Source organism: Gambusia affinis, linkage group LG12, assembly GCF_019740435.1.
Source record: "Gambusia affinis linkage group LG12, SWU_Gaff_1.0, whole genome shotgun sequence".
Taxonomy (NCBI): Eukaryota; Metazoa; Chordata; class Actinopteri; order Cyprinodontiformes; family Poeciliidae; genus Gambusia; species Gambusia affinis.
The window spans coordinates 3484992-3503452 of record NC_057879.1 but is presented as its reverse complement, the minus strand read 5'-3'; the positions used below and the strand labels follow the sequence as shown (position 1 = coordinate 3503452).

At 42.8% G+C, this 18461-nt stretch overlaps 1 protein-coding gene across 1 annotated transcript in view; it reads left to right on the top strand.

The window, feature by feature from the left end:
• The window catches only part of ephb3a (eph receptor B3a), a 66492-nt gene extending 52772 nt beyond the window's left edge, over window positions 1-13720 (top strand). Inside the window, exons 12-15 of the mRNA XM_044133939.1 lie at window positions 410-625; window positions 2636-2785; window positions 5634-5827; window positions 10600-13720. Of these exons, the coding sequence (XP_043989874.1) occupies window positions 410-625; window positions 2636-2785; window positions 5634-5827; window positions 10600-10711 (672 nt within the window). The 3' untranslated portion in view covers window positions 10712-13720. The remainder of the gene's footprint in view (window positions 1-409; window positions 626-2635; window positions 2786-5633; window positions 5828-10599) is intronic.
• The last annotated feature ends 4741 nt before the right edge of the window (window positions 13721-18461 follow it).

Sequence of the window (18461 nt, the reverse complement as noted above, 5' to 3'; positions counted from 1 at the left end):
GCAAGATGCAATTGGAAGGCGGTTTCGCTTTAATGTGGTGTTGTTTTGATGTCGATGAGAAATCCGCCTCGGTAGCGTGTCTGCGACAGACGAGCGCGTGCCTGTGAGTCAGTTTGTTTTATGTTGTTTTTGTCAAAGCGGTATTCAGACACAAGCGGCTTCGGTGCAGCAATAAAGTGTGTAATTAATCTACTAATTGGGCAGCGTGTGTGAAAAGGTCAGCTGTCAGTGAGCGTCAGCAGCAGCTGCGGTGCATCATGACAGATGTCATGTTTGTGTGGCTTCAGTGACTGATCGGCTCCCCTCCGGTGTTGTCCGTATCTCTCATACTCCTCCTATATTTCCATAATCATCACATCCTCTCTCCTCCTCGCCGCCCGTCCTGAATCTCTCTGGCTCTTATCTGCAGCTCAACGACGGGCGCTTCACCATGACGCAGCTGGTCGGGATGCTGCGCGGCATCGCCGCCGGGATGAAGTACCTGTCAGACATGAACTACGTGCACCGAGACCTCGCCGCACGGAACATCCTGGTCAACAGCAACCTGGTCTGCAAGGTCTCCGACTTCGGTCTCTCACGCTTCCTGGATGACACATCCGCTGACCCCACGTACACGAGCTCCCTGGTCAGTTAGATTAATGTTCTCTTTAGTTTAACTCTTACTGTTTTTTGCTAGAGCCGCAAACTTGTTTGTTTTAGATTTTATGTCACATACCTAGGCAAAGTAGCTCATAGTGGTGAAGCAGAAGGAAACTGGTTATTATGGGGTTTTTTACCACTTTGACTAGAGGTAAACCAATCTGATATCAATATCGGTATTGGTTCTGATATAAAAAAAAAAAATCTAGATTCTAGTATTGTGGCATTTTAATCAAACTCCAGTTCGTTTGCCTTGGAAGTCTGGTTCTCTTGGGGAGCTGTGAATGCAAAGTCGAACTCTGGTTCTTTGGTACAGCGCCACCGCAGGCGAGGAGGGGAACAGGTTTTTCAAATGGTTTGATTGTTTGGCGCACTGAAAGAGAAACGCGGCAGTAGAAATGTGACAAATATTGCAATTTTGGTCGCCAACTAAAGGACTATCAGGAGTGATAACATCCTGTTAGTTGTTGGCAGATCGGTCCAGCTGAGCTGTGGATCTCTGCAGCTCCTCTATAACTACCATGAACCTGTTGGCTGCTTCTCTAATTAATGCCTGGTTTGCCAGTTCAGGTGGTCGGCCATGTCTTGTTTGGCCGATGTGCCACACTCGCTCTGCTTTAAGCTTCCTCACAGTTTGATCCCCGACTCGTCTGCTGTGTTACTTGGTCTCGGTGATTGGTTCACCAATGTATAAACGTATTTGTACGTAGAAGAAATTACACACAGAGAGTCTTGATTTACTGTTAGGGTGACTTCTGAAAGGAAACTTGTGTTGTGGATTTTATTTGAGCAATAAGTCATGTACACACGTAGCCAGCTCTTCTACAAAAACACTCCAGAGAAGTTTTGATCCACATGAACTCGCACAAATACGTCCATGGACGTTGTTTTAACATGCCAAAACCGTAGGGGGCAGTGTAGCACACAGCTAAAACCTATGCCAGCCAATCAGATTGCTTCAATAGAACCAATATTTCCTGCTACAAATTAAACACGGTGCCAGGACGTTTATTTTTGTGAACAGATATGTAGGTTGAACTACTTTTAAATAGAGTATTAGAATATAAAGTTAATAAAACACAAGATGATGTTGATTGGGAATCAGAGAGTAAATATGTGGACATATTGGCGGATTATTTGTTGCCGACTGTAATCTCTGCTCTGTTTACACATGTACACTCGCAAACACAAATACGGAGTTTTTCCAAATCTCATCAAATATGTAATCGTGTTTAGTGATACCAGTCGAAGTGTTTGTGCGGATGAATGCAAAAAACACATAAAATATATCCATTTCCCCAGATATACAGTGCAGACCAAAAGTTTGGACACAACTGTGTTTCCAAACGTTTGGTCTGTACTGTACAGTTAGATGTGGACCAAGCCTTAGAGTATAGGGCAGAATATAAATTGGTAAAAAAAGAAGAAAAAAATTTTGAAACGTAAATAATTTTTCCCTCTTTTCATAGTTATTTACTACTGTGAGGTTTTTGGTTGTGTCCTCTAATTAAAATGTAAAAACACTGAATTAGTCAAACAGAGAAACGCGCATTTGTCTTCAGGATTTTTCCTTCAAGGATCAACAAAGTTTAAACCGTTGAGAGTCTCGGAGAAGACGAGACTGAAGAAACAAGTACATAAGTTGCTTTTTATAGTCACTTACACAAAATCACACTCCCCTTACAGAACTTACCATCTCAAACATCAGCGTACAAAAAAAAGAAGATACAGTCTGGATCATTTCGCATCCGTGACCTTTCAACACAACAGCTCAACCAAAGGTCAAGATGATAAAAACGCGTCTCAAAAAAACCCTTCCATAAGTTCCTTTTCCCAGTAAATACAAAGAAGTTAGTGGTGTGGGAAAACTTGCGGGGCACTGTGTTTCTGTACTTCTCTGTTGATTTTGGATTGCCGTGCATTTTATAGTAGCGATCTGTGTGTGTGTGTGTGCGTGTGTGTGTGTGTGTGTGTGTGTGTGTGTGTGTGTGAGCAGGGAGGAAAGATTCCCATTCGGTGGACGGCGCCAGAAGCCATCGCCTTCAGGAAGTTCACCTCGGCCAGCGACGTGTGGAGCTACGGCATCGTCATGTGGGAGGTGGTGTCCTACGGAGAGAGGCCTTACTGGGACATGAGCAACCAGGACGTGAGTTGGCCACGCCGCCTCCCCGAAGCACACACACCTGCGCCGCAAATTCCTTTGCAAAGAGTTTTGCGACTAAAGTTTAGCGGGGGGCCGGCTGGGAGTTCCTCTGAGCGGCTGTGGCTTTGATTTCCAGAGTGACACGTTGGACCCCGGCTCTGTTCTGGAGTCTTTATCTCCTCTCTGCAGATGCCGGTGCAGCTGTGTGCCTGTTTTTTTTTTTACTACCTTATTTACAGCTCAAGCCCGGCACACACCCTACAAATCCATACTGCAAAGCCTCTCCTCCTCACACTCACAAAGGCATCCTCAGGAAAGGCTGTGTTTTTATTTTTTTTTTTTACGGGCCTTGTTACCTGTCGGCTATCTGCTCTGCACAGACACCGGAGCTGCAGCACCGAGCTTTGTAGGAAAGAAAACAGAAATCTCTGGGTTCCTCCTCGCTGAGCAAAGTGTCGAAGCGGTGCGTACTGTACACCTCCACGCAACTCTCCCAGGACTACCGGCTCTGTATCGCGCTTCAAAAAGGAGACGTGTAACACTGATACCAATAAAGCTGGGGGGGGGGGAAGGCAACCAAAATGAAAAATGGCATTAATGTATGTATAACTTTCACAACAAAACCCTAACGCAGTAATGAAAAGCATCAAAGCAGAGGCTCTCCATTGTTCCCCGTAGCCTTTGTGCCACGGCCGTTGCTCAATAAGCAACAGAGTCAACAAATACGAGATATAAACAGAGGTACTCGCCGGCTGGAGGCACGACACAAAATCAAAGGACAAGCAGCGGGAGGAGAGGAGCGCTGCAGAACTGCTTTATTGTTCCCAAATGCCAGTTTTTTTATTGTTGCGGGGAGCTGGAAGCCCATACAGAGCTTATGGAGGTAAATGCAGTTGCTAGGCAAAATCTAATCAATGAGCCAACGTGCTCTTCCTTCACTTATTGTTTTCCGCGTCAGTCACAGCAGTTCTGAAGTGACAACATTTGGGATTAGGCTTTTTTTTTTTTTTTTTTAAGAGTTTGGCGGAAACGCTGAAAGGAAGGATGGAATATTTGACAGGACAAACTGAGCAGCTGTCAAACGCAGGACATAATACAGAAAGTGGCGATTATCTTACTAGAACGCCAACAGACACTAAACAAAGAGTCTTTATGTGGTTAGTCAGAACTACATGGCTGAACATGATGGGGTTTATTTTAGCTGGTAGCCAAGGAATGGGGAGTTTGTCTTTTTTAAGTTGAAATGCTTTGTTTGACACCACTAAAACTGTAAAAGAAATGATAGGTTATGGATTGGTGGTTCTCAGACTTTAAAATAAATGCCTCCTCACTTATTACTTAGATTTCAAAGGACCGCAATGCTGTCGAGGACGGTGGCCCAGAAGGGTTAGCAAAACACAAGAGCCACAACGTAACGTCAAAGGCCACAACAGAAGTCATGCTTTAAAGTTGTTCATAAATTCACATATATAAATAAATTTACATTAAATTTGAATGTTGCTAGCAAGTTTAGCATATCTTCAGTTTTAGCATTATTTGTATTGTAGCTTTTTGTTGTGTTGCGGCTACTTGTTGTGTCTTTTTGTTGTCTTTTTTTTTGTGTGGCTTTTCTCGTGTTGTGGCTTCTTCTCCATGTGTTCAGTCTCACCTGTGAAACTTGCACGCATTTAGTCAGCAGAAAATTCCCCTTCAAAGGTTGATGCCAAATGCACAGTAAATAGAAAAACCCCTGAATCAGATCACAGGCTGAAGAAGATAAACAAAGATGCTTATGTTTAAGGTAGATCTGCTGTTCTCCTGCTTTGAATTATTGATGTTCTCGGGGAGGAAAGAGGCACAGAAACTGCACTGATATCCTGGTGAGACTTGGCTTTACGTTTCTTTTCAGTTCAGTTTATTTCCCCCTTCTTTTCTCAGTTGATAGTTGTCAAACGAGTGCACTATCGGTCTCTGTGTGAAATGCTGAGATCCGACGGACACAAGTGTCAGCGCGGTCCAGGCGGAACACGTCTGCATCTCATCCGGACAAACCGCTTCCCTCCATCTCTGGAGGCGGCTATATTTCACAAGAGGTTTTACTCACAAAAAAATAACCTTTTGTTGGACTCACAAAATTTAAAAAAAATCTGCCTCATCCAGACCAATCAGAATTTACCTTGCAAGCACTTTTTATTTGACTATACAGCCACTTTCTAGATGATCCTGTATTTACAGGCATTATAAATTCAACTTAAAGACGATTCTTTCAATGTCTAAAATGGGTTGATTATAAGTTCAAGCAGACGTTTTTTTTTTTTTTTTAAGTTAAGATTGACAAGCATAAAACAAAAACGTAGACTGAGCTCAGAATCACCAATTACTAACAACAGCTGTACTGGATGAGCAACGCATCATCACACTTTCCCTTCACAGCTGATGCATAGACTCAGTCCAGGACTTTTCACTGTTTTGTTGCCGTTGGAATCAATTGCCTTTTGAAAATAATAATACAGATTTATCGTCTGCCTTGGAGACGTCATGCCAGCGCTGCGTCATCCGTATCCTAAGAGCAAGTCGATGATCCAGGCAGGTGATGCCACTTCATCAAAAATGAAGTTCTGACTCAAAAATTACAATTTGTGCAGAAGAACAGGGATTTTCCTCTAATCAAAAATAAACTGAACTTTGTGCTCTGGTGTTCATTTTAAATGTTCTTGTCTGTCAATATTTAATTGTGGGGAGGACGATGCTCAGAGTAACAAACAAATAAACACTTAACCAGTTTCTACGTTCTGCAGCCACATTGAACATGCAGTGTTTACGTCATTTTGCTTAAAACTATTGTGCTTATGAGGGATTTTCCTTCTGTCAGGTAATGACGGCAGTAGAGCAGGACTATCGGCTGCCCCCGCCCATGGACTGTCCCATGGTGCTGCACCAGCTGATGCTGGAGTGCTGGATGAAGGAGAGGAACCTGAGGCCTAAGTTCTCGCGCATCGTCAGCACCCTGGACAAGCTGCTCCGCAACGCCGCCAGCCTCAAGGTGGTGACCAGCAGCTACTCAGGGTGAGTCCGACACGAAGGTTTGATTGGACAAGAGCTGCTCAGATTGACGCCCAACACCGTTGGTGACCAGAGCAACTCGACGATCGGCTAGCTGCGTTTCCATTGGCCCTAAAATTGCGCAAATTGGAATTCCGAAAATCAATTTGCTTCGTGGAAATAAAGTAATTTCGTAAAAAAAAGGCTCTAGTTTTTCAACAAAATAAAAAGTTTGTGCGCTAGGATGAGTTATTTATTTATTTATTCTTTTTTTTTTGGCAGTACCAAAATGGATGTATTTCGCAAAACTGCAATGTAAAAACTTTTCGCATCACACGAATCACGAGGTCAACAGCTGGATGTTGGTAGTAGTGGAAGCGATGAAGGAGATGACAGGAAGTGGTAGAAGGATGATGGAGCACAGCAGGTTTTTTTTTATTTACTTGTTGCATGAACAAACTTATTCACGTGTGATTTTAATTGCGTTTCTTATTTAGTCGCAACAGTGATTGTGAAATTGTGTTTTTTCAATATTAGTGGAATATCGACAAACCTCTACGCACATTTTGCAATGGGAACGCAGCTACTGTTGTCGGAGTGAAGGTCTGGGATGAAGCAAGTTATGTTGATGTAGGAAAAAAAAAAAAACATTTGTAGATACGGAAAAAATTTGGTTGTCTTGGGTTAAGACATGTAAAAAGTCTTAAATCAATCTTTAATTTCTGCAACTTAATTTAAAAAATCTGACCTTTAATCTGAGCAGATGAGCGTGGAAACACATTCTGTGTCTATTGGTACTCTTGAAATCCACATATCCAGAAGCTTCCATGTCAAACTATCTTTTAGTCGTTGGCTATTAGACTGGAGAAGAAGCCATATTCATGTTCCCATCGACGCACTGAGCAGGATTTAAAGGAAGGTAATAAAAATGTCCAACGCTCACCAGTAGAGGGATCAAGTTGGGAAACCATTAGATTCCGATTTTGGCCAATCCTGATTTTTTGTTTTTTTCCAAAAAGTTGCAAAATATAGCAACCTATTTTATACCAAGGTCTTGACGGTGGGTTTACTGATAACGGTGCTGGTACTGATGTGACCTGGTTGGCGGGTCTGTAGGTCAGCCCTCACTCACAGCAGAGCTAAAAGTGGTTCATTTTCAGACCTTTGCGGATTCTTATGCAATATTAATCGATCAACAATCTCCTACTTACCTGGGATAGATGTCAAGAATGTTTTTCTATCTTTTTTTTGTTCTACCTTCACAAATATGAACACTGAGCTAGCTAAACTCCACTATGGCTTTAACTGGAAGCATGTGCTTTGATCAAATGAAACTTGGATTTTACAACAACAAAAAAATACTTCCTGTCTCTTATCTACGGTAGAAGATCTGTAATGCTGTGGGCCTGTTTCTCCAGCAAAAACCCGGGGATCATTATTAGAATGCAGAGCATCATAAACTCTTACAAGAGGAGATTAAAAAAATAACAAATAAAAATCTAATGAACTCTGCCAGTAAACTGAAAATAAATTATTGTTGAAAACTGCAGTGACGACATCGATCGTGAAGAACTCGCACTTTTCTCTCTATGCCCTTGTTCCCCCATCGTCGTGACGTCTGAACTTCTCCTCTTCATCTTTGCTGAAATCCATACCAGTTGAGGACAGAAAAGTCTAACTGCCAAGATGTATTATTGATACAGAGTTTGAATAAATGATACTGGAGATATTATTCAGCCCTTTGTGCCTGTATTGGAAGCGGTGATGTCTATTGTGATTCAACATACTGCGAAGCTCGATCTGGTCCAATACAGAACACCGAGCGCTCCTTCAGACACAAAATCAATCTTCCTCCAAGGTCATCCAAGTTCCCATGATTCTGGACCACAGATCTGTGAATTGCCTGAGGACCAGTAGAATGATCTCCTACTGCCAGAAGCAAATCATTTAAAGCAGCGATACCAGCCATAGATTTCACTGTTTTCTCCACTATATAATTGTACTGAACTAAAGTTTGGATTTTTCTAATTTTTTTTTTTTTTTGCCTTGATATTATACTATTGTGATATTATACTACATTTAAAGCTGCTTTATGTAAATTTTGCAAACTTTTATTTTTTATTTTTTTACAAATTTGTTGAAAATGTCTCTATGTCGTTACAGTATAATCGGTAAAAAAAAACAAAAAAAAACAGTTCCTTTGTTTTCTCCCAGTGCCAACTAGAAACAAGCAATCACAGATAGGAGGCGGGTCTTAGCGCTGTCAGTCACCTCTATGTGTGGCGCTGCTCATCCTCCCTTCTCCTCGTCTTGCTCCCTGCCACACTGCAGCTAGCATAGCATGTTGTGAATGCGAAGGCTAGTTAGCATAGCCACCAAACGACGGCAGATAAACGATTTTCCTGTAACGGTGAGATGTGTTCTCTGCTGTCAACACATTTAGCAGCAAGTACATGAGAATGACTGACAGCGCTATGACCCACTTCTTGGCTCTGATTGGTTGTTTTTCTCCAGACGGTAACAGCAGCTCAGGTAGGAGGTGAAGGAGTTTGATCTTTTCACAGATTATCTTTCACAACATGGTGACAGTTTAAACAAGTAAAAAACTATTTTTTATGCAACTTAAATCCTGCCGCTTTAATTTAATGCTTCCAACATCTGTACTACCAACCTTTGTACATTGAATGAAGGTGTTTAATTCAATTCAATTTTAGTCCTGCATTTGTTTTAAAATGCTTTTTAAAACCGGACATTTCCCCAAACGGATGTGCATCTGGAGGTTACCCCGCCGCCATTCTTAATCATCTGTCCGTTCTGACGGTTGTCACTTTAAAATAAAAGGCAACGTGTTTGTAAGTGGAGCCAACTTTGCTACTATGGGCAAAGTCTGACACACACACACACAAAAAAAACAAACAATCACTGTCCTCTTTCTTTTTTTCCCCCTCCATCAGCACTCAGAATGGTCTGGAGGTTATTCCATGACGGAAGCAGAAAATAAAGCAGTAATGCATTTTCCTTCTTCCTTGTGTGAAATTGTCTTCGGTATTGTATATGACTGGCGCTCAGCGCAAGATAAAGATTGCTGCTCCGGAGACGGGCAGCGCTGCGCCTCTGGGTTGCTGGAATAAGATGTCACAGAAAAAAATAAAATAAAAAAAATAATGTCTGGCCTGAAGAGAAGCACAACAAGGTGCGTGCTTGTTGGCTTTGCTTTGTTTTATACTGCGGGTCGACTCGATAGGATGCCTCTTTGCGCTGAAGGGCCTTTTTGCTGCCAGACGGATGTCTGCCTCTGAGTCTCTGACACTTCTCAGTGGAAGTGGAGATGTGATGTCGTAGGTAGCTGTACTCGCCCCCAGGTGTTGTGATGTTTTTTGTTGTTTTGTTTTGGGGTTGTTGTTTTTTTTTTCAGTTTTCTCCTTCTGAGTTTTTGCCGACTTGGAACGCTCCGGCATGCCGACGTGTTTGTTCTGAATTTTGTTAGCCCGGAAATCAAGTCAACAACATTAGCGATGTTCTTAGCGGGTGCTCAGAACACCGGATCGGCTGGTGATGTATAATGAATCAAACGCGGATCTTCAGCACTGTCTTCGCCGCCGGGCTGGCTGGCTGACAGACAGACGCATACAGCAGAATTCACACGTTCGGTTTCCAGGTGCGGGTACCGGCTCCTTGGCTCACAGTTTTCACTCTAACACGGAGTCCCCCGAGGGCATTTCCTGTGCCAGGATTTGGGCTCAGCGAAGCTAATTGTGTGTGGAAATGTAATGGCTGACCTCGCTTTAATTCCCCTTCCACTTGGCTGGATGCTGGAATGTAGGTGATAGGACAGAAAGCGGCACACGGGGTGCTGATGTGGAAAAGCAGGAGGTGATGAAGTGTGAGTAATAAGGGAGATTGAGGAGAAGCTAAAAGAGAGGAATGTGTTTAATTAGGTTGCTAATGAGCTTTTTAATGCATCAGGGGAGGACGCGCCCGTCGCGTTCGACGGGCGCGCGCGCTCCTGTTCGCGTTGTGTTGCTCGTGCGTCTGCATGTTCCGTTGTGGCTGTGTGCCGATGACATGCCGATGATTAATTTATGGCCTCATCTGTATGCGGCGGCGGCGAGTGATAGATGGGGAGAGGAGAAGAATCATGTTGTCAGAGCGATGATTTAGAGAGCGTCTGCGTCGCCATTGGCTGCTGGACGATGCAGCGGCCAGATAAAGGGGATGCAGGGAGGGGATATGAGATGCGGGGCTATCTGCTTCAGCATCTCCAGCCACACGGGCCTTAAAAACGAGGACACTGGCCGGGGAACAAAGGACACTCGGGCGCTGGTGTCCCAAAGATAGCCAAGAAATATGTTGAAGTTTTATTAAAAACTGAAAACGTGATGAATAGATTCTGGCCCGGCTCTGGAGCTGTTTACAACAGTCGAGGCTTCGTAGGATCTAAGAGTGAGGAACTGTGCAGAATCCAGCTCCTCTGACACAAAGATGGGTTAAACCAGGGGAGCCCAAAGTGGGTCCTCGAGAGCCGGTATCTTGCATGTTTCAGTTCTCTCTCTGGTGGTAGCAACAACCTTCTCAGCATGTCAGTGTTCTCCTAAGGCCTCTAATGAGCCATCATTGGATCCAGGTGCGTTAAACCAGGGAGAGAACTAAAACACGCAGGATGCCGGCCCTCGAGGGCCCACTTTGGACACCCCTGGGTTAGACCTTAATCCGGCTTCACCAGAAAGACTCGGGACTCGCGGCGGCTTTGCCGTCTCAGAACTCGATGCTGACCTGTGTGCCGTTTGTCTTGGCAGGGATCTGCTGCGGCTGGGAGGAACGCTGCCGGGACACAACAGGAAGAGTCCGGAAGACAGTCAGGAAATCATCCGGCAACAGATGAGCCAGACTCTTCCCATCAGAGTGTGAACTGCTACAGAAGGAGATAAAAAAAAAAAAAAAATACATTTAAAAAAAACTACCTATGAACTCTGAGGAGGAGAATCCGATGTACAAAGTCTAAAAATACAACAAAACAAAAAAAGAGGGCGGGGAATCAAAGATGACGGCAATGAGAGCGGACCGGTTCGAAGACTTCCTTCCCAGTGGAGACTTAACGTCTGTATAAAGACAACTTCCCATTGCGGTGTGTTTGTTCATTACTTGACACTTGTGGATTTGTGACTGTTGACATGAAGCCAAACTTCTTAATGGACCCTCTCAGGTTGTGTTTGCATGCCTGCATGTGTTTTCTTTTTTTTTTCCCCCCGTTTCTTTCCGCTGGTTGGGAATCAGCATTTTCTTCTCGCCGCCTCACCGAGGAAAGGCAAACGTCTACATGACGCAACAGTGCCAAGATGAAGCAAACCCAACCTTCAGTACAGCTTGACCAGTGTATCAATCTGCTCGACCGTTTTTCTTTTTCTTGTTTTTTTTTTCTTTTGTGGTTTGTTTAATCCCAACCAAATACGTTCCTTAAAGTTATTTTTGCCGATGAGAGAAAAAAAAAAAAAAAGAAGGAACTTTTCATCCTCTTCCTCTTAAATACCGTCTTCCACAGAAACGTACTGGGAGATCCGTGTTTTACGAATCTGTACAAAGCGTCCAAGTCTTCACCCTCTCCCGAACCCCCCACGTCTCTCCGCGTTGGAGGCGAGACGCAGCTGACACTGTGCGGGACACATCATGTGCATGCCAAAGTGGAAACTCCGTCATGAGAAACGTACTTACCAAGTTCCACATTCGCTGTTGCTTCGGTGGCATTTTGCTGTTTCGGGCTTTAACGTCCGCGTTTTCTTAACCTCCCTCGACTCATAAAACGCATTGTTTTGAATGCTAAGTTATTACCTGATACTGCTATTTTATTTTGTTGTTTGTTTTTTTACTTGGGCTTAACTTTTTTATTACAAAGCTTGTTTTTTTTTTGTTTTTTTTCCTTCCCACATAGTGAGAAACCAGACAGACGTGAATGAGTGAATTAAGGAGACGTTTGACTCAGACAGGCTAATTATCTTTAAAATCACTGAGCAGACTGTGTCAGGATCGATGTTAGGCTTCTTCCTGCCCCGAGCAGAGCTGCAGATTTTACTCAGACAAAAAATTGGAGATTAGCAGGAATTTAAAACTGACTCAGACGTAGAAAAAAAAAAGAAAAAAGAAATCACAGCAGAACAAATCAGCCATTGTTTTGTTAATTTCTAATCAGTGTTTTCCTCGGACGCCAGCTGTCAGAGCAGTTTCTATCTAAACCAACTGCCTGTATATAACACCATGTTTGTATTAGGCCAAACCACTGAGCAGTTACAGCTATCCGACCTGACTTTGGCCCTCACTTATCTGCTTGTTGTTATGTTTTCATAAAGCAAACGGATGAGGGAGTTTGACGGTCACTACCAGGGATGTCCCGAAACCGATCCGAGTCGATTCGGAAAACGCCTAAACTGAATGATTCCTCATTATTGTTTTATAAAGTTTTGCACTCGGGATCGTTTTCAGAAAAGTTTTCATCCGCATGAACCCACACAAATCCTCCCTTGAGCGTTTTTTTTAAACATGCCAAACCCATAGGGGGCAGTGTAGCACAAAGCTGGAACCTATGCCAGCCAATCAGATTGCTTCAAAACAGACACGACTTCCTGTCAGGAATTAAACTTTCATTTGTGTCGACAGATAGTAAGGTTTAACTGCTTTTAAACAATGCGTTAGAATATAAAGTTAACAAAACACAAGACGATGTGGATTGGGAATCTTGTCAAAGCGGATATATCGGCACATTACTTCTCCTCGACTAATTTGTGAGACCCCAAGTCTCTGTCTTCCTTTGTACACACATGCAAACACAGTTTTCTCAAATCTGCACTTTGATCAGAGTTTTAATAAATAAATGTTCTTAGTGATTAAACTGAGTTTTTGTGTGGTTGAAAGGCTAAAACAAAAATGTACTTTTTCCCCCAAATATCTGGCTACATGTGGACTAGACCTAAATTTAGTCAATTTTAATCCATTTTTGCATTAAGTCCATATACACTGAAATTAAAATTATAAATGCTATAGCTAACATTGTTGTAACTGTGTATTCCGACAGAACTAGCTGTTTTGAATACGGTCATTGTACATTTCTGCATCAATTTTTAGACTTCATACAGTTAAACTGCTTTTTATACTGAAGTTTATCAAACTGAAAATGTCGTCAGATCCTGTCTGGTGGAAACCTGTGCAGCTTCACTGTTTCTATGATCTGACTCGAAATATGGAGTTACTGACTAGCATACTAGCTTAGCGTTAGCATGCTTACTCTGGTTTTTTTTTTTTAAAAGGGTTTTGCTGATAATTTGGCTTGTAATATATTTTATTGCATTTCTAGTTAACTGGTTGCAGATAAAACTTAAAAGAAGTTGTTCTGCTTTTGGGACAGTTGGGCACATCCAAGTCATATGACTAACAAAATATGACTGACAGGCCAGGAGCTGCAGCAGCCAATACAGTCTCTATCACTGTGAACTTCAGTAGTTGAGGTAAAAAAATTAAAATAAAAAGACATTCAGCAAGGGTGGATTTGTGACACGTCTACTAGATTTCCATGGAGGAAATGTTTACAAAGGAAACAACTGCACAGCTAGCTGGAGCTAAAAATCACAGTAAAGAGGCCTGAAATGCCAATAGCAACAACTGAAAAAAAGCCCAAACCAATACCTGGGATCGGATCGGGACATCCTTAGTCTGTCCGTGTCTGAAGCTAAAGAGAATCTCGCCGTGAAAGAAGAAAATGTGCCTGTTAGGGCAGAGATTTCCTGTGCAGTTAAAGGTGTACTAGATTGTAAAAAAAAAAAAAAAAAAAAAAGAGAAAAAAAAAGAAAATGTGAGAAAACCAGAACAAAAATAAGCATTTCTCTTTCAGTATTTTTACGATAATCATATGCAAATAAATTATTAAACACATCTCTGGTATTCTCTTTGATTCCTCGGCGGGTTCACTGGGCCGAAAGTTCCAGGTCTCCTCTGATGCAACCGCGGGGATGAAACGAAGGGAATCGCGAGTGTGTTTTACCTCCTCAGTCGGAATATCACAGCAGCTCTGAGTGAACTCATTAAGATTTAAGATTAATCAAAGCCTGGACCGGCGTTGCTCGCCAATTAGCGAGGCTGCAGGACTGTTGTGGGGATTTCAGTCTCTGCTGCTGCTGGAGAGGCTTCAAGGAGGCAAAGTTAATCTGGCCTTTCACCAAGCGTCGGTGTTGTTTGGCTTTAATCTGCCGAGCGGGACGCGGAGCGGAGCGGTCCGGCTGAGCGGCGCCGTCACCCTGTGTCTGCATTGACTGAGCAGGATTGGCCACTGAGAGGCTCCCGGCGCTGTCGTGAGTCGAGGAGCAGACTCCCACACAATCGGACGAACGAATCCAACATCCAACCTCATATTTTAAACTTTGATTGTATCTTATTAAAGGTATTAATTATGCTTTAATCAATTCAGCAATATAACTGAAAAAAAATAATATTTAATATATGGTCATCGTTTTTGGCTTACCTCTCTTTTCTGGTTAAAATTTGTGCATGACCTTACCTTCATGCACCTACTGTACTCCACAAATATCCCTGTGACTCTGTTGTGAAACATAAAACAACATTTCCTTTCATTTTTAAAATCTGCCTCCCAAACCAGTGGCCTTGAACGGCTCTGCTCCATCAGTGTTTTGTAGATTTGCGCACATTCGTAATGGGAACATGAGCTGCGTTTCCATTGCAAATGTGCGGCTTTTTTGGGGTCACTTTTGATTTTACAGAAGGGCTCTGGATTCAACATCTTCAAATGACAACTTTTTATGCTGTGAGCTCTGGGAAAGCTACAAGAAAACAAACACAGTCCATCTTCCTACCACTTCCTGTTGTCGTCTTTGTCGTTTCCACCAGTAGTAACATCCGACTGTTGGTTACTTGACTCATGTGGCGTGAAAAGAAGTGTCACCATTGCAGATTTGTAAAATACACTAAGTTCACTAAGGCTGAAAAAAATCACCTCATCGTCGCGCAAAGGCTGTTTTATCCAATAACGTGAGATTTTTCCTAAATGGCATGTTTCTATTAAGCTAATTTATTTTTGTGATTTCAATTTGTGCAGTTTTAAGGAAAGGTTTAAGCCATGACACTAGCGCGTCTTTTTTAGGCGTGGGAGCGAGAAGCCGCTTGTACTTGGGGAAACTGTCCTCTGTGATTTGCGATTTTCCAGAAGAGCTATGGACTCACCATGTGCAAATGACGACTTTTTTCCCAAACGGATTTCTGTTAAGCAAATCTATTTTTGTACTTTCAATTTGCGGGATTCTTTAGTAAAAGGAAACGCAGCTGCTGATCCCTAAACCCCCTCTGTCTTCGCCGGTCCCGCAGCGGATCGGGCGCCGGGGGTCACCATCATGTTCTCTAATCATCTGTGGTGCTCTCACAGGATGAGACGGCGGCCGGTCAGCGGCTAGGCCGCTGGCATTTATCACACGTGCCAGCGCTTACCTGCTGCTAGGAGAGCAGATAGACGCTCTGTGTTGGCGCATCTGCTCCGTCTACAGAGAAATCCTGAAGCTTGGAATTGACACGAGCTGGCCCGGCGTTTTAATCACCAACGTCTTTGTATTTACCATTTCCTATGAGACCCAACACAATGTCAGGAAGTGAGAATTTGCATCCTGTTTAGCATTAAACATCTAAAGTGTTTACAGCTCCTCACCAAGAGACAACATTCACAGCACCTCCATCTCACAGAGGCTTTTCTTTCTATTTTTTTTTCCCCCTCCACTGCTGCATCTTTGAAGATGATGCAAAATGGCAGCAAACCTGAAGGAAAATCTCTCACCACTGTATTACAGGCCATTAGTGGGGAGAAATCAGCTGCGACGCGTTCTCACAGAGGTTTTAATGAGCGAGCTTGGCAGAGTGGGAAAGTCGAGAAAGCATCCCCAGCGCCAAGCGCTGTTATTTGGTTGCCGCCGGGTCACTCGGCTTCGAGGCAGACTCAGACGTCACTGCGCCGACCCCGACGATTACTGCCAGATTAGCCGCAGCGCTGCCTCTAAACCGGACCAGACTTGGACTTCCGCAGGAGGGAGAGAAGCGCGCGCAAATCTGCCGGATTGGAGGCGATCCTTCAGATTTAAACTGGCGGCCCCCGTCTTTTTGAACGCTCTCGTCACTTCTCTCCCGGGCTCAAAGGGCTCATTTGCCATCCTGTCCAAAGCAAGTTTAATGCCTCCAATTACAGAGGGAGGCAGGATGGGGTGAGAGCAGGCAGATTTGGAGCGAGGAGGGCTTGGCAGGAGAGTTTTGCTACGCATCAGGGCCTTTTAACAGAGTAGTGATTTGCTGCTGCTGGTGCTGAGGCTGCTTGTGCGGGCTCATCAATGGAAAACTACCCTCTTTACGGGCAAGGCAGGCAGCACTAAGCCTAAACTGTGAGGAGAGACACTGAAGTCTCAGGCTCTTTAACGACCTGCTATAGTTGCTCTGCGTTGGAAGGAATTTCTGCGCCTGCACCGAGAGCACAAGCGGAAATCAAAGCCCTTTCAGAAGTTTTTTTATGCAATATAGTTTTCTGTTTTAATTGAATATTCTGAAATATCCAGAAGAGGGGGTGGGAAGGGGAGTCGAGGCTGTGAAGGGAAGCAAAGGATGGAGAGGGAATGAGCTAAACAAGCTACAGCTGCACTGATTATGTCTGACCTGAAACCGTCCGACTGCATTTCTAAACTTTTTACTAAAAGGTTACCTTTACATCATCGGTTAAGCGTGTTGGGCTGTGAATCAGAAATGTTTGTATTGCACCGCAGGAAGAAAGACATTCACAATCTGACTCAACCTTGACATCACTTTCATTAATCTGCATTTACAAAAAAAAAAAAAAAAGCACTGCTGCATCATTAATTAAACTAATTAATCCATTTATGTTCAGATGAATTATTTAAACCACGTGAAAAAGTAGGGCTGTAAGATTTATGGAGTCAGCAGGAGGAGGCAAAACAATATTGTGTTTATGGAATGTGGTGAGATTTTCATTAGACTTTCTGGAAAACTAAGAAACTCTGGGGTTTGTCCTCAGAGAGTAAATATAAAAAACTACTTCTGAGGCAGTGTTAAGAGCTTTGAAAGAAATGCTCATTTAAGCATCATCAGTGGCTGATAGCAAGCTAATATCACTGAGAACTGAAGAGCTGAAGGCTTCTACAACGCTATTCTAACCGAGTGCTGTTGACTAGTCAGACGAGCTCTTCAGCGGCGTGACTATATATCATGTTTCAAAAGATAATTCACTTTACTCTGTTCGCAAGAATACGTCATGAATTCAGCAATTTTGTATTATAAATTTAAAGGTAAATCTAGCAAGCCAGCGCTAAGATAAGCAAGTAGCCTGCCACTGACAGCATGTGAACGTATGAATGGCTGAACGTGTGAAGCGCCTTGAGGTGCTTTGCACTTGATAAATGCTACACAGGTACAGGCTCATTTACAATTTAAGGGGAAGCTTTGACGCACATGCTAATTTAGCTTCATCGCAAGCTAACAGTTAGCCAGCGGTGACATTCGGCGCTTACAAACTATTAGTCTTATCTGCCGTTCTTTCTTCTTTCCCACTTAAATAGATTCTGAAAGCATTATCTGTGCAATCATGGTGGCTTCTCCGTCACTTTTACCAAATATTATCAGGAATTTATATGAGTTAGCTTAAACGCAGGACATTGGGTTCATGTGAAAAATGGCAGAAATTTTGGAATAAGTTCTTGGGAGAACCAGTACTACCTCATTTTTGCACAGACAGCAATCAGACCAGAATGTTCAGGTTTTAAGCTCATCCAATTCTAAGGTGTTCCTAAGGACAGAAACACTTTGAAATTGTCGGGTGTTTTTTTTTTATTTTTTTTTATGTGTTCACATATGGAAAATCTCTAAATGATGAAAAAATGCGAAAGAATCTCTCGAGTGTGGGTCAGGTTTGATCTGTTTGACGTTTTAGATTTTGAATTTGCGTCGGTAAGATGCATTCTCCTAAATGGAGAATAGTGTCTTATTTAGGGGAATAAAAAAGGACAAAACCTTAAAGGCATCAGAGCAAACATGATTTGAAAACACAGAGGAAGCAATCAGAGAAGCACAGGAGAACAGGACCACTTGAACTAAATGGTCAATAGAGAGAAAAGAGTTATTAAGATGCCTAAAGTGACAAAGTACTCATGACTAAAACAGTTTAAACTTCAGTCACCATCAGATGAATGAATTTGACTGAACTCACAATAGTCAGCCTTCTAACAATGTTCAGCAGATCTGTACTAAGAATCAAATATTAGGTTAGCATGTATCTTCTGTCTATCACTTTGTTTTCAGCCCAAAATGCTTCCTAATATTTGATGTCAAAAAGGTGGCGGTCTCTTTAGGACTTTCGCAAGCATATTTTGGCAGCCATTTTGAGAAGAAGTCAAGTCAAGAGCTAGATTTATTTTTCTTGTTTTTATGAAGAGCTTCAAACATCAGCTGAAAACTTTGTCTATATCCAGCTGATGTAAAAAAAAAAACTGTTTCACAGTGGAGGTGGTTTCATTAAATAAGAAACGCAACTAAAAACACGTGAATAAGTTTGTGCGCAAGACAAGTTGTTTTTAAAAATGCCACGCCTTCACCCTCCAACTGCTTCCTGTCGCCGTCT